Below are 14110 nucleotides of genomic sequence, written 5' to 3'. Positions count from 1 at the left end.
TTTGCTCCCCCCATCCGCCTGACTCCATCTGCTCCCCCCTCACCCTCATACCACTCCGGCCATGCTGGCCTCCTTGAAGTTCCTTGAACACTGTGAAGCACTCTTTTGCTTCACGGCCTTTGTACCTGCTATTCCCTCTTTCAGGAATAGCATGATTAGCAATCTCTTCATCAGGCTGTTGCTCAAAAATGACCTTATCAGAGAGGTCTCTCCTGGCCAACTTCTTTAAATATCAGTCCCTCTCATCTTGTAACTCTGTCCCTAATCCTGCTTTAATTCTTAGTTATTACTACCTGACATATGTATTTAAATTTTGATATATATGTAAATTTTTCATTGATTCATATTTATACATATAGAAGTGTACACATGTAAGTCTACAGCTTAATGAAGTTTCACAAACTGTGTACCAGTACAAGAAACAAAATACCAGGCCCTCCAGAAACCCCCTTATGCTCCCTTCCAGTCGTTAGCCCCCTCCCTGCCACTGGGGATAGCCACTATCCTGACTTCTCACAGTACAGGTGGGTTTTTTTGTTTTTGTACTTTGTATAAAAGGAATCATACAGTATATACTCTTGTGTCTGGCTTCTTTCGTTCAACATTACTTTTGTGAGATTCATCCATACTGTGTGTTGTTGTAGATCATTCATTGTCGTTGTGTGGTATAATTTTAATATTTTTATTTAATAAGTTAAATATCGTAATTTTTAACTATACAATTAATCTATTGCCCAGCTTCTCCCACCAGAATGTTAATCCTAAGAGAGCAGGGATTTTGTTTTATTTACTGCTGTTTCCATCTCTTACAGTGTTTATTACATAAAGATGTAATCATTTTAACTATTCCCCCCCCCCCCCCCCCGTTCACATGGAATAGATATCTTGTTCAATTTTTAGTCTCTAACACCCAAAACAGTGTTGGGTACACAGTGGGGGCTCAAGACTATTTGTCAAAAGGGAAGAATGGATAAAGAATTACTTTAGCATTTTTCCCCCTAAGTGATTCTTTTATATTTTTTGTTAAATACAAGAAAGTACATAAACCGTGAGCCTTTTAATGCAGGAGTTGGTAAACTACAGCCCACAGTAGCAAGCTAAGAATGATTTTTAGATTTTTTGAGTTGTATAGACAAAGAAGAATATATGCCACAGAGATGATATGTTGCCTGAAAAGCCTAATGTATTTCTGTCTGACCCTTCACAAAAAATGTTTCCAGGAAATCATTATGAGGTTAACTCCATGTAATCATCACTTAGGTCAGAAAGTAAAATATTTCCAGCACCCTGGAAACCTTCCTTGATCACAACCCCCTCCCAATACCCTAGAAACAACCACTGTTCTAATTTTTGTGATTATCATTTGCTTTTCCTTATAGTGTGACCACATATGCATCCCTAAACAAAATAGTTTAGTTTTGTCATTACGATAATTTTGTTAAACATGGCATTTAATCACAGTGTTTAGATCTTCTGTATTCTGACTTTTGGCTGTTTGTTCTGTCAGTTACTAAGAGAGGTATATTTATGACTCTCATGATTGTGGGAGTAGTTTGTTTCTTCCTGTATATATATTTTTGCTTTATGTATTACTAAGTGATTCTCTTCATTTCTTCTGATACTTTTTGCTCTAAATGCAGTATATCTGATACTTAGTATATCCAAACCACTGTATGGTGTAAATACTTCCATTTTTATACTATCAACTTTTCATTATTTTGTTTTCAGTGTATCTGACAAATATCATATAGTTGAAATTTTTTTCTTTATTCAGTCTAAAATCTTTTTTAGGGAATTCCCTGGCGGTCCAGTGGTTAGGACTTGGCACTTTTACTGCTGGGGCCCGGGTTCGATTGCTGGTTGGGGAACTAAGATCCTGCAAGCTGCACGGCACGGCCAAAAAAAAAAAATCTTTTTTAAACTTCAGTATTTATCCTATTTACATTTAATAAACTTATCATTATATTGGTTTTAAATATACCAGCTTCTAATGTATTTTCTGTTTATCTTGCCTGTTCTATGTTACTTTTTCTTTCATTCCTTGTTTTCATTTGGATTAAAAAAAATTATTTCATATTTTTCTCCTCCACTAGTATGTAGGTCCTATGTGGTGTTTCTCTTAGAAGTTACCACAGGTATCTTTAATATGCCAAAGTTTGATGTTAATAGTATCTTTGCCCTCCTCACAAATATATGATAACCTTGATTCCATTTATGTGCTACTGCTTTGGTGGTGGTGGTGTAGGTTTATATTTTGCCATTTTTTTTAGTCTCATAAAACATCATTATTATACTGTCAGTATTCATTTAGATTTATCTATATACTTACCTCTTTCTTTGTACTTCTTCCCGTTTTACATATTACACCTTCCACTCTAGGGTCACTTCCTTCTGCCTTCAGTGGTCCTTTAGTATTCTTTTAGTACAGTGTTTATCTGCTGGGGGTTAACTCTCTAGGTTTTTGTTTGCTGAGATAACTTTCTTTTGCCCTTATTCTTGAAAGATGTTTATGCTTGTATATTTCTAGATTGGCATTTTTTATCTTTTCACACAATTGAGTATATCATTACTATCTTCTAGTTCCCATTGTTACTACTGAGAAAACACTTTTCATTTACTTGTTATTTCTTTGAAAGTATCTGCTCTGCTTCCCCCCATCCCCAGCTGCTTTTAACATTTTTATATGTGGTGTTCTGCAGTTTTACTGTGATGCATCCTTTTATTATTTTTTTTAATTCGTTGGGCTTCTGGTATTTGTGGGTTGGTGTCTTGTACCATTTCTGAATAATTATTTGCCATTGTCTTCAGATATTATCTTGGCCCTGTTTCTTTTTCCTCCACCTATAAAATTTCAATTAACCGTATGTTAGACTGTCTCACTTTATCACCATGCCCCTTAACTTCTTTTTTCTATTTTCTTTTGGTCTCTGTATGATCCATTCTGGATAGTTCTTGCCTTTCAGTTCCCAAATTCTCTGTTTTGGTGTATCTAATTTGCCCCATTGAATTCTTAGTTTTTGTTATTTTATGTTCCCTGCAGATATATTCAAACTTGTCTTTTATTTTTTTAATCTAGTAGACATAGTTGTTTTATAACCTGTCTGTTAATTCTTGTATTTGAAGTTTTTTTGAATCTGTGTCTGCTGTCTCTTCTTTTTCCTAGTTGTTATTCAGGGCTTTATTTCTTTTATGCTTTTGGTTTTTTGTCTTTGTGCTGCTCATTGTTCTTGAAAAATTATTTGTGAAATTTCTTTGAGATCAAGAATAAGATACGTTCCTCCAGGGAGAATTTTTATTTGCTTCTTTCAAGTGCCTAGAGATTCTACCCATCTCTACAAACTACTGAATTCATGGCTTGCATTTTGTCTGTTTGGTTTGCTTATTTTGTTTCTTTCTTTCAACCACCCAGGCATTATTGATTTGGATTATGTTAACATTTCTCAGGGGAGCCTCCACCTGCTGCATGGCCAAGGCAACTTCATTGCAGCTCCCTGAGGGCAGGGGAAATATTTCTTCTGGCTTACATTTTCCCTGAGGCTGTAATAACCCTTTGGAAGTGTAGCTTAAAGTGGCAAGGGTTTCATAATGAACCCCCTACTATGGGTGGGCTTTGACCTGTGACTCTCCAGTTGGCAACATGGTGCCCTGGAAATGGAAATTCAAGATCTGCAGGTACTCTTAGGGCAAATGTGACTTTGTTTCCCTTAGGTTTTGCCATGACAGACCCCGGCTATTTTATCAACTTTTCATTGCTTTTAATATCTTTTTTTTATATTTTGTCTTGTCTTTACAGTTGTTTTCTAAGGGGAGGTTGGTACAAACATCCCAGCCTGTGATATTTCCAGAGATACTTAAAGATCTTTCAGCCCTTGGCAAATTTTTATTGAATGTATAACAGAATGGTTTGTTTTAATATTGCAGCTTCAATGATACAGTCTCCCAAGTAGTGAGAATATTGTGAATGAGTATTACAGGTATTCTGGAGCCTGAATTTAAACCGTTTTATTGGTTAGGGCAGGAGTGTTATTTTTAAGGTGGTAGATTCTACTCATAGATTTTTTAAAAAATAAATTTTTTGTCAGGATCATTTTGATTAGTCTATTTTACTTTTATTTTCTAAAATGAAAGTGTTAAATAGTTTTTCCTGATAAAGGGATACATGCTGATTATGAAAGTCCAACCGTTGAGAAGTGGTAAAATATAAAGTCCTTTCCACAAGAACTATTATTAAAGAGTTTAGTGGGCATATATGTGTATACATGTGTGTTCATGTAGTAGATTTCCTCATTTTCATTGTATTTATTTAATCAATAGCCTTAAACATTTTGTGTTCTGTAAGTAATGCTGTAATGAATGTCCTTGTATATACATCTGTACTTAACGCATTTTTTTCCTTTGGATATATTTCCAATGTATAGCTGCCAAATCAAAGAATGTGCTCACTTTAAAATGTCATCACATGAATGATAAAGAAGATGTGGTGTGTGTGTATACACTCACACACACACACACAGAGACACAATGGAATATTACTCAGCCATAAAAAGAATGAAATATTGCCATTTGCAGCAACATGGATGGACCTAGAGTTTATCATACTAAGTGAAGTAAGCCAGACGGAGAAAGACAAATATCATATGATATCGCTTATATGTGGAATCTAAAAAAAAAATGTTACAAATGAACTTATTTACAAAACAGAAATAGACCCACAGACATAGAAAACAAACTTATGGTTACAAAAGGGGAAAGGGTGGGTGGATAAATTAGGGGTTTGGGATTAACATACAACACACTACTGTATATAAAATAGATAACCAACAAGGACCTACTGTATAGGACAGGGAACTGTACTCAATATTTCATAATAACCTAAAAGGGAATCTGAGAAAGAATATATATATTCAGTTATATATATATATAACTGAATCATTTTGCTGTACACCTGAAACTAACACAACATTGTAAATCAACTATGTGTCAATTTAAAATAAAATAAATGTCACCACATAATTGCTAGCAGGCTATCAGCAGTTTGAGAGCCCCAATTTCTGCCTACCCTTCTAATACTGAATTTTATCATTATAATCTTTGCCAGTGAGAAAATACCTTGTTTTAACTTGCATTTCTTCATCAGTGATATTAAACATCTTTCCATATGATTAATGGCCTTTTGGATTTCTCTTTTAATGCTTATTCAGTTCCTTTGCCTATTTATTTATTAGTGTATTGTCTTACTGATGGGTAGGAGCATGTTATTTATTAAGATTGTTAACTCATTGTCATTTATATTGTAAATATTTTTTGCCTGTTTGTAATTTATTTTTTAACTTTGTTTATGTTGACTTTTACCATTCAGAAGTCAAAAAATTTGAAGTAGTCAAATTTATCAGTGTTTTTCCTTCATGACTTACTGGTTTTGTCTTATTCTTAGATGTTTCTATATGGTTTGTATTTTTACTGTCATGTTTAAAAAGTCCTTCACCACTAGAAAGTCATAAAAGCATTTGTTTATATTTTCTTATAAATTTTATGTATGCTATAAGGAAACAATCTACTTTTCCTTTTTTCTAATATCTACACACATATCCTATCATCTTTGTAATAAATTCCCACTAATTAAAAATGCACTATAATCACAAATTATACATCCATTTTATATGGGTCTGTTTCTGAATTTTCTGTGCCACTGATCAATCTGTTCCTGTACCAGTGTTATGCTCATTTGGTTAATGTTGCTTTGCAGTAAGTTTTAATAGCTGGTCAGGTTCCCTGATACCCTTTATCAAAAATTATGTGGCTAATTTTGATTATTTTTCCAAGTGGACCTCAAAATTAACTCGTGAAAATCCACAAAACAATCCCGCAAAAGAGCAAGAGAGAAGCTAGATGATCTCTATACTACCACAACACCTTCTCTTACAAAAACAGAAGCAAAAATACACAAAAAGCCCTAAGTATTGGCTTTTAGAGAAATTTGACATGTGTAAAATTTTAACTCAGGAGCATGGTATTGCCGTTTAATTTAGGTCATCTTTTATATTTGTCAGTGAAGCTGTGGGGGTTTTTTTAATGTGTAATCTGCATATTTCTTAAGTTTCCTTTTAAGTATTTCACAGATATTTTGAATCTGCTTTTCTATTACTGCTTGTTCAGATTATAATCAGTTGTGATATGTGGGGAAGCTATTGATTTTTGTGTATTTATTTTATATTTGGCCATCTTACTGAACCCTTATTTGTTGTTTTTCAGTTGATTTGTTTGGTTTCCTTTGTGAATAGTTATATCATCCAAAAGTGACACTTTTTAATGTTTAATATTTTCTAATATTCATACCTCATATTGTTTTCCTTATCACTTTGGCTAAAAATTCTATGATAATGGTGAATGATTATATTAGTGTATTAACCCCTGTCTAGTTCCCAATTTTAATGAAAGTGCCTCGAGTATAGCACCATTAATTATATTTATGTTTATTTCTGAAAAAATACTCTTTGTTGTGTTAAACATGGATACTTCTGGTTTTTGTGGGTTTTTTAAAGCATTGCCCAACAATGTGCCAATCTTGTTTGGTGTCTGAAGGAAAGAATTTTGATTCTCTGCCCACCCCCACCCCCTGCATTAATGTAATGAATTACATCAGTAGAGGGAATACTGAACTATCCTTACGTTCCTGGAATAAACCGTACATAATTGTGGTATATTGTTCTTTTGTTTGTATTTATTTTATATTTTTGCATATAGGTATAGTAGGGTGAGAATAGAATAGAGTGAAATGAGTTCTACCTGTAGAGTAGGGGACAAATGCCTTAATCTTTATTAATCTAGAGGAGAGAAACAGCATTTCCTTTGTAGAATTGAGGGTATTATGAAGTTGTTTGTTGAACTCTACAAAGTATCCTGCAAATTCAGAGTTATGTAAATATAGAACCATTAAAATGTAATTTTATGGAATTTGAGTAAGATACTAACTCAGGTTTTTAGATAGGTCATAATCCAGTGATAATGTTATTATGCTTTCCTTATTTGTTTGCAGAGCTGTTTTTTTAAAAAAATCCTTCTTATATCTGATAACCGTGTTTTAATCTGTTGCATGTTTTGGCAGTATCAGATTTTCTTTCTCATGTAATTTGTGTGTTTTCTTTAATGTTTTCCAGCGGCGAGTAGAACAGCCCCTCTATGGTTTAGATGGCAGCGCTGCAAAGGAGGTGTCAGAGGAGCAGTCTGCCCTGCCAACCCTGATGTCAGTGATGCTGGCAAAACCTCGGCTCGACACAGAGCAGCTGGCCCAGAGGGGAGCTGGCCTCTGCTTCACTTTTGTTTCCGTGAGTACTAAGGCTAAGTTTATGCAGATCTGCAGATCCTTGTTTTCCTGGAGCGCCGAGATGAAGTTTGAGAAATTATTTTGGTAGACAGATGATGATTTCTAACTCTGTGTTGCTTCTGAAGGTATGTGTTTGTACTCAGTCCCGCTTGGTTCAAGGGGCTGAGAGAGACTGCTCTGTCAAAGTCTGAGTGTACCATGGGAAGGAAAACACAATCTTAGGTTGACAAAGAAGAAAAGAAAATAATTGTAATAATGGAATCAAATTCCATTAGAATTCAAAATAAAATCTCCAAACTCCAGCCATCACTTAAAGTAATATTCAAGTTAATAAAATCTTAGTGTGGGGACAGGCATGCTTACCAGTCATTTCCCCCTGGTGGTACTTGGGCAACCTACATGCTTGCCTTCTCTCACTTCTTCAGAGTGTTAGCACAGTTACTTTCTCCAAGAAGATTTGGCTACCTGCCTGCTCCTTTCCGCTTGCTTCTTTCTTCTTCCTTGAAGAACAAGAATTTGATTATTATAAATGTTTGACCCCCATTTTTTATTTGCCAAATTATAATGCAGTTTGGCTTAAAAGTTGTTGCTTTTCTTGGCTTCTTTGCCCTACCAAGTACCTGTTTGTTGCCAAGGATGGTATAAAGCAAGAAAAAGCTCCATTGCCCTATTCCTCCATTTTTAGGGGCATCATTCAGAGCTGATGTCACCATTGATCAAAATTTCTTTCCCTCTTACTGGTTCATTTTCTCCAGTAATAATCTGTTTCCTCTTTATTTGCTCTGTGGATTCTGAGCAAATAAATTTCTAATCTCTGGGATTAACCCACATGCGATTGTATTAAGAAAGGCCATGGAATGGTGGGTGTCTTAGGGAAAGGAGATAAAAATAATAACATAATTAGATAGGGATCATTGTGTATTATGTGGATCCATTCCTTCCTCCCTCCCTCCCTCCCTTCCTCCCTTCCTTCCTTCCTCCCTCAGCTTAAAACAGCACCCATTTATTACCTCACAGTTCTGTAAGTTTGGGGGTAATTTGTTGCAGAGCAATAGAGGACTAATACACATGGCTTTATCCTTAATGCCCGTGTTTCCTCACATTCTACATCTAATCCATCAGAAAATATACTTATATCCAGAATCTGACCATCTCTTACCGTCTCCACTGCCACCACAATGGCCCACCATCTCTCTACTTTGGAATACTTTCTGGTAGTTATTACTGCTTTCCCTCAAGAAAGAGGTAATAGCTTTTTAAAAATGTACAATTTTTTTTGTTGTTGTTTAACATCAAAAGAATGGAGAAACTTCTTGTGTGAAGACAGTATAATTTTGTGCTTCAGTGGCAAAGGAGACACAACGTAAAATGGGAGAATTGACCAGTATAATATTTTGAGTGGGCCTGACAGTAGTATGGAATAGTTTGTATGAGAATGCAGTAGTGTTGTTTTAGAGAATGTTTGTCTCTCTCTGTATGTATATATTTCATCGTGTGACAGGCACATAGTCAAATACACAGGATTTTGATTAGCAAGAACTCGTTCCCCTGATGCGAGCCTTCCGTCAGAGGTATGGGCATGCAGGCTGGGGGCGGGTACACGTGAAGGACAGCCACCTGCTCAGTCCTGTCACCTAGTACTCAGGCTGTCAGAGGAGTTGCACATGCTACAGCCAGATTGCTCTCATGTGGAAGAGAGATGACAGAGGAGTAAGAAAATAATCATGTCTGAAGAAGGAACATGGAAACAGTATAAAAACCAAAGGCCTAGAAGCTTTGGTATAGTTCTGTTTCTCTCTCTCTTTTTTCTTTTTTTTTAAAATAAATATATTTATTTATTTTTGGCTGCATTAGGTCTTTCTTGCTGCATGCGGGCTTTCTCTAGTTGCGGAGAGCAGGGGCTACTCTTTGTTGTGGTGCGTGGGCTTCTCATTGTGGTGGCTTCTCTTGTTGCAGAGCACGGGCTCTAGGTGCGCAGGCTTTAGTAGTTGTACCACACAGGCTCAGTAGTTGTGGCACGCAGGCTCAGTAGTTGTGGCACGCAGGCTCAGTAGTTGTGGCTCGCGGGCTCTAAAGCGCAGGCTCAGTAGTTGTGACGCATGGGCTTAGTTGCTCTGCAGCATGTAGGATCTTCTTGGACCAGGGCTCGAACCCTTGTCCCCGCATTGGCAGGCAGATTCTTAACCACTGCGCCCCCAGGGAAGTCCAGTTCTGTTTCTCTTTGCTTCTTTGCAGCTCCAGCTGGGATGTAAACTTAGTGATATAAAAAAGGAAAAAAGCAAAAGAGTTAACATTAATATATAACAAATGTTAATTAATAGATAGAGACAAGCAGTTTCCTTTAAAAAAAAAAAAGGCAAAGACTGTGAACAGGCAGTCTTACAGGAGGAAGAAAAGACAAATGACTAATAACAAGAAAAAATGCTTAACTGCAGCCATAGAGAAATACAAGATAAAATAACTCTTTTGAATTATCAAGTTGACAAGGATTAATAAATTTGATAATTCCTAGTGCAGGTAATAGTTTAGATACACATGCAGTTTTATACTGACTATAAATTGGTACAGTCATTTGGACAAGTTGGTAATGTATCTCAGTGTTAAGTTTACATATCCTTGGGTCCAGAAATTCCATTCCCATAAAACTACACAAAGATGTTTATTGTATTGTTTATAAATTGCAAAAATCTGGAAGCAGTGTCCCTCCCCAGTGTTTCAGATGAACTCAGAACAAGGATACCTGTGACCTCCATGTTGCTAAATCCAGCCATCAGTTCTCAGAACTTATTCAGTATAATTCATTAGCCACAGTTGATCAGTCCCTTCTTCTCCAAGCACATGGTCTTCTCTTGGCCTCTGCTCTTTTGGTTCTTCCTCATTTCCAGGATCTCCAAACACTGGAGTGCCCCAGGGCTCAGTCTTCAGACCTCTTGTCTACCTTCATTCTGTAATGAGAATCTCATTTAGTTTCTTTGTTTCAGTTATGCAGAGGACTTCCAAATTTATATCTCCTGCCCAGAGCCGTGCCCTGAATTCTGGACCTATGTAGTCAGTTGCGTTTTTATGTATAATAGGCATACCAGATTTAACATGACTGAAACTGAATTCTTCATCTTGTTCCCCCACTCCAGACCCCCATTTCTTCCACATCTCAGTAATTGTCAACTCTCTTCTTCTAATTGTTTAAAAATCTTGGAGTCATTCTAGTCTTATCTCTTTGTTTTATACCCCAATTCCAAATCCATCAGCAAGTCTTACTGATTTTACCTTCAAAATATGTTCAGAATCCTGCCACTTCCACCCCCTTTAATGACTACCACTCAAATCTAATCTCCCACTGAGATTATGGTGGCAGCCTCCTAACTGGACTGTTTGCTTCTGCCTTTGTTCTCAACAGATCAGAGTGATCCCATTGAAACATAAGTCCAGTCATGCCACTGCCCTGCTCACAAGTGTTTAAAATGGCACATAACGCTTTGTATGGCCTCTTTCCCACCACTTTGACATCTGTTACTACTATCTCCCTTCCTCACCAAGTTCCATCCACACTGCCTACGTTTCTGCCTCAAATAATACCTGACATGCTCTCACCTCAGAGCCTTTGCGCTTGCTGTTGCCTTTGCCTTAACATTCTTCCTCTAGATATCAGCATGCCTTGCTCCCTCCGTTCTCTCTGGTCTCTGCTTAAATTTACAGCCTATCAGAGAGGCTGCACTGTATAAAATAGCACCACTTCCTGCCCACCCCACACATTGTGTTGCTCCTGTGCCCTATTTTTTCTTCTTGGTCTTATCACCAACTGACCTGCTATAATTTACTTCTTTGTCTCACTCCCCACTCCCACACTACTTCCCCTCCACTGGATTGTAAGCTCCATCAGGTCAGGGACTTTGCGTTGTTCACTTCTGTATCTCCAGTGCTGGAACTGGATCTGCTCTCGTAGACACTCAGTGTAATTATATGTTATATGAATTAATGAGAGCATCTTTCATATAAGGACTAGTAAAATAAAATATAATACATATATACAGTGGAATGCTCTACAGTTGATCAAAGAAGCGAGATAGATATATATGTGCTAACAATGTAAGATCTATAGATAGATATTGATAAATAAAAATAGGGGGCAGCATATTATGAGTTTGAGCCTTTAAATGTTTAAAATCGTTACATAATTTTATATATTTCAACATAGGAAATTAATTTTTAAAATTATAAGCATATAATTTTCTAAATTGTAAAAATAGTACATGCACATGGCCCACAAAAAATTGAAGTGATGGAGAAGAGTAAAATTCTTTCCTTTGTGTTCCTCAGACAGACAACCACTCTTAAGAGTTTGTGTTTTAGATTTTTCTACTGAATACCATTTTAACGTCAAATTATCTCTTGTGTAATCAACTTTATTTTTTTTTGAATATTTATTTATATTTTTTGGCTGCGTCGGGTCTTAGTTGTGGCACGTGGGATCTTTCGTTGTGGCGCGTGTGCTTGTGGGATCTTAGTTCCCCGACCAGGGATCAAACCCGTGTCCCCTGCATTGGAAGGCAGATTCTTTTTTTTTTTAACATCTTTATTGGAGTACAATTGCTTTACGATGGTGTGTTAGTTTCTGCTTTATGACAAAGTGAATCAGCTATACATATACATTTATCCCCATATCCCCTCCCTCTTGCATCTCCCTCCCACCCCCGCATCCCACCACTCTAGGTGGTCACAAAGCACCGAGCTGATCTCCCTGTGCTATGTGGCTGCTTCCCAATAGCTATCTGTTTTACATTTGGTAGTGTATATATGTCCATGCCACTCTCTCACTTCGTCCCAGCTTACCCTTCCCCCTCCCCGTGTCCTCAAGTTCATTCTCTATGTCTGCGTCTTTATTCCTGTCCTGTCCCTAGGTGCATCAGAACCTTTTTTTTTTTTTTAGATTCCATATATATGTGGTAGCATACGGTATTTGTTTTTCTCTTTCTGACTTACTTCACTCTGTATGACAGACCCTAGGTCCATCCACCTCGCTACAAATAACTCAATTTCGTTTCTTTTTATGGCTGAGTAATATTCCATTGTATATATGTGCCACATCTTCTTTATCCATTCATCCTATGATGGACACTTAGGTTGCTTCCATGTCCTGACTATTGTAAATAGAGCTGCAATGAACATTGTGGTATATGACTCTTTTTGAATTATGGTTTTCTCAAGGTATATGCCCAGTAGTGGGATTGCTGGGTTGTATGGTAGTTCTATTTTTAGTTTTTTAAGGAACCTCCATACTGTTCTCCATAGTAGCTGTATCAATTTACATTCCCACCAACAGTGCAAGAGGGTTCCCTTTTCTTCACGCCCTCTCCAGCATTTATTGTTTGTAGATTTTTTGATGATGGCCATTCTGACTGGTGTGAGGTGATACCTCATTGTAGTTTTTTTTTTTTTTTTTTCAAGTGGTGATTTTCATCCTTTCTTTTCACCCTCTTTTTTTTTTTTTTTTTTTAAGAAGGAATCCTTTTTTTTTTTTTTTAAACCCGATTTTATATTTTTTATTCAAATCACATTTATTTTAAATTTATTTATTTATTTATTTATGGCTGTGTTGGGTCTTCGTTTCTGTGCGAGGGCTTTCTCCAGTTGCGGCAAGCGGGGGCCACTCTTCATTGCGATGCGCGGGCCTCTCACTATCGCGGCCTCTCTTGTTGCGGAGCACAGGCTCCAGACGCGCAGGCTCAGTAATTGTGGCTCACGGGCCTAGTTGCTCCGCGGCATGTGGGATCTTCCCAGACCAGGGCTCAAACCCGTGTCCCCTGCATTGGCAGGCAGATTCTCAACCACTGCGCCACCAGGGAAGCCCCTCTTTTCACCCTCTTATGGCAAGTATTAGTTGAAAAGCAAAAAACAAATTTTGAAAATTTCTTGGTATTCTTTTTTTTTTTTTAATCAGTCATCAATTTTATACACATCACTGTATACATGTCAATCCCAATCGCCCAATTCAGCACACCACCATCCCCACCCCTCCGCAGTTTCCCCCCTTGGTGTCCATACGTTTGTTCTCTACATCTGTGTCTCAACTTCTGCCCTGCAACCCGGTTCATCTGTACCATTTTTCTAGGTTCCACATACATGCGTTAATATACGATATTTGTTTTTCTCTTTCTGACTTACTTTACTCTGTATAACAGTCTCTAGATCCATCCACGTCTCAACAAATGACTCAATTTCGTTCCTTTTTATGGCTGAGTAATTCCATTGTATATGTGTACCACATCTTCTTTATCCATTCGTCTGTCGATGGGCATTTAGGTTGCTTCCATGACCTGGCTATTGTAAATAGTGCTGCAATGAACATTGGGGTGCATGTGTCTTTTTGAATTACAGTTTTCTCTGGGTATATGCCCAGTAGTGGGATTGCTGGGTCATATGGTAATTCTATTTTTAGTTTTTTAAGGAACCTCCATACTGTTCTCCATAGTGGTTGTATCAATTTACACTCCCCCCAGTAGTGCAAGAGGGTTCCTTTTTCTCCACACCCTCTCCAGAATTTTTTTTTTTTAACTTTCTTAACATCTTTATTGGAGTATAATTGCTCTGCAGTGGTGTGTTAGTTTCTGCTTTATAACAAAGTTCCAGCATTTGTTGTTTGTAGATTTTCTGATGATGCCCATTCTAACTGGTGTGAGGTGATACCTCATTGTAGTTTTGATTTGCATTTCTGTAATGATTAGTGATGTTGAGCATCCTTTCATGTGTTTGTTGGCAATCTGTGTATCTTCTTTGGAGGAATGTCTA

General features: G+C 37.0%; 1 protein-coding gene across 4 annotated transcripts in view; it reads left to right on the top strand.

The window, feature by feature from the left end:
* Positions 1-14110, top strand: part of TLK2 (tousled like kinase 2) — a 105243-nt gene that overhangs the window by 39977 nt on the left and 51156 nt on the right. For all 4 annotated transcript variants that reach the window (XM_036837137.1, XM_036837139.1, XM_036837138.1 and 1 more), the window contains one exon: positions 7158-7325. In XM_036837137.1, the coding sequence (XP_036693032.1) occupies positions 7158-7325 (168 nt within the window). The remainder of the gene's footprint in view (positions 1-7157; positions 7326-14110) is intronic.

Source organism: Balaenoptera musculus, chromosome 20 (assembly GCF_009873245.2).
Source record: "Balaenoptera musculus isolate JJ_BM4_2016_0621 chromosome 20, mBalMus1.pri.v3, whole genome shotgun sequence".
In the NCBI taxonomy this organism is placed as follows: domain Eukaryota; kingdom Metazoa; phylum Chordata; class Mammalia; order Artiodactyla; family Balaenopteridae; genus Balaenoptera; species Balaenoptera musculus.
Note: the sequence above shows the minus strand (reverse complement) of the source record. Positions and strands in the feature narration are given on the sequence as shown.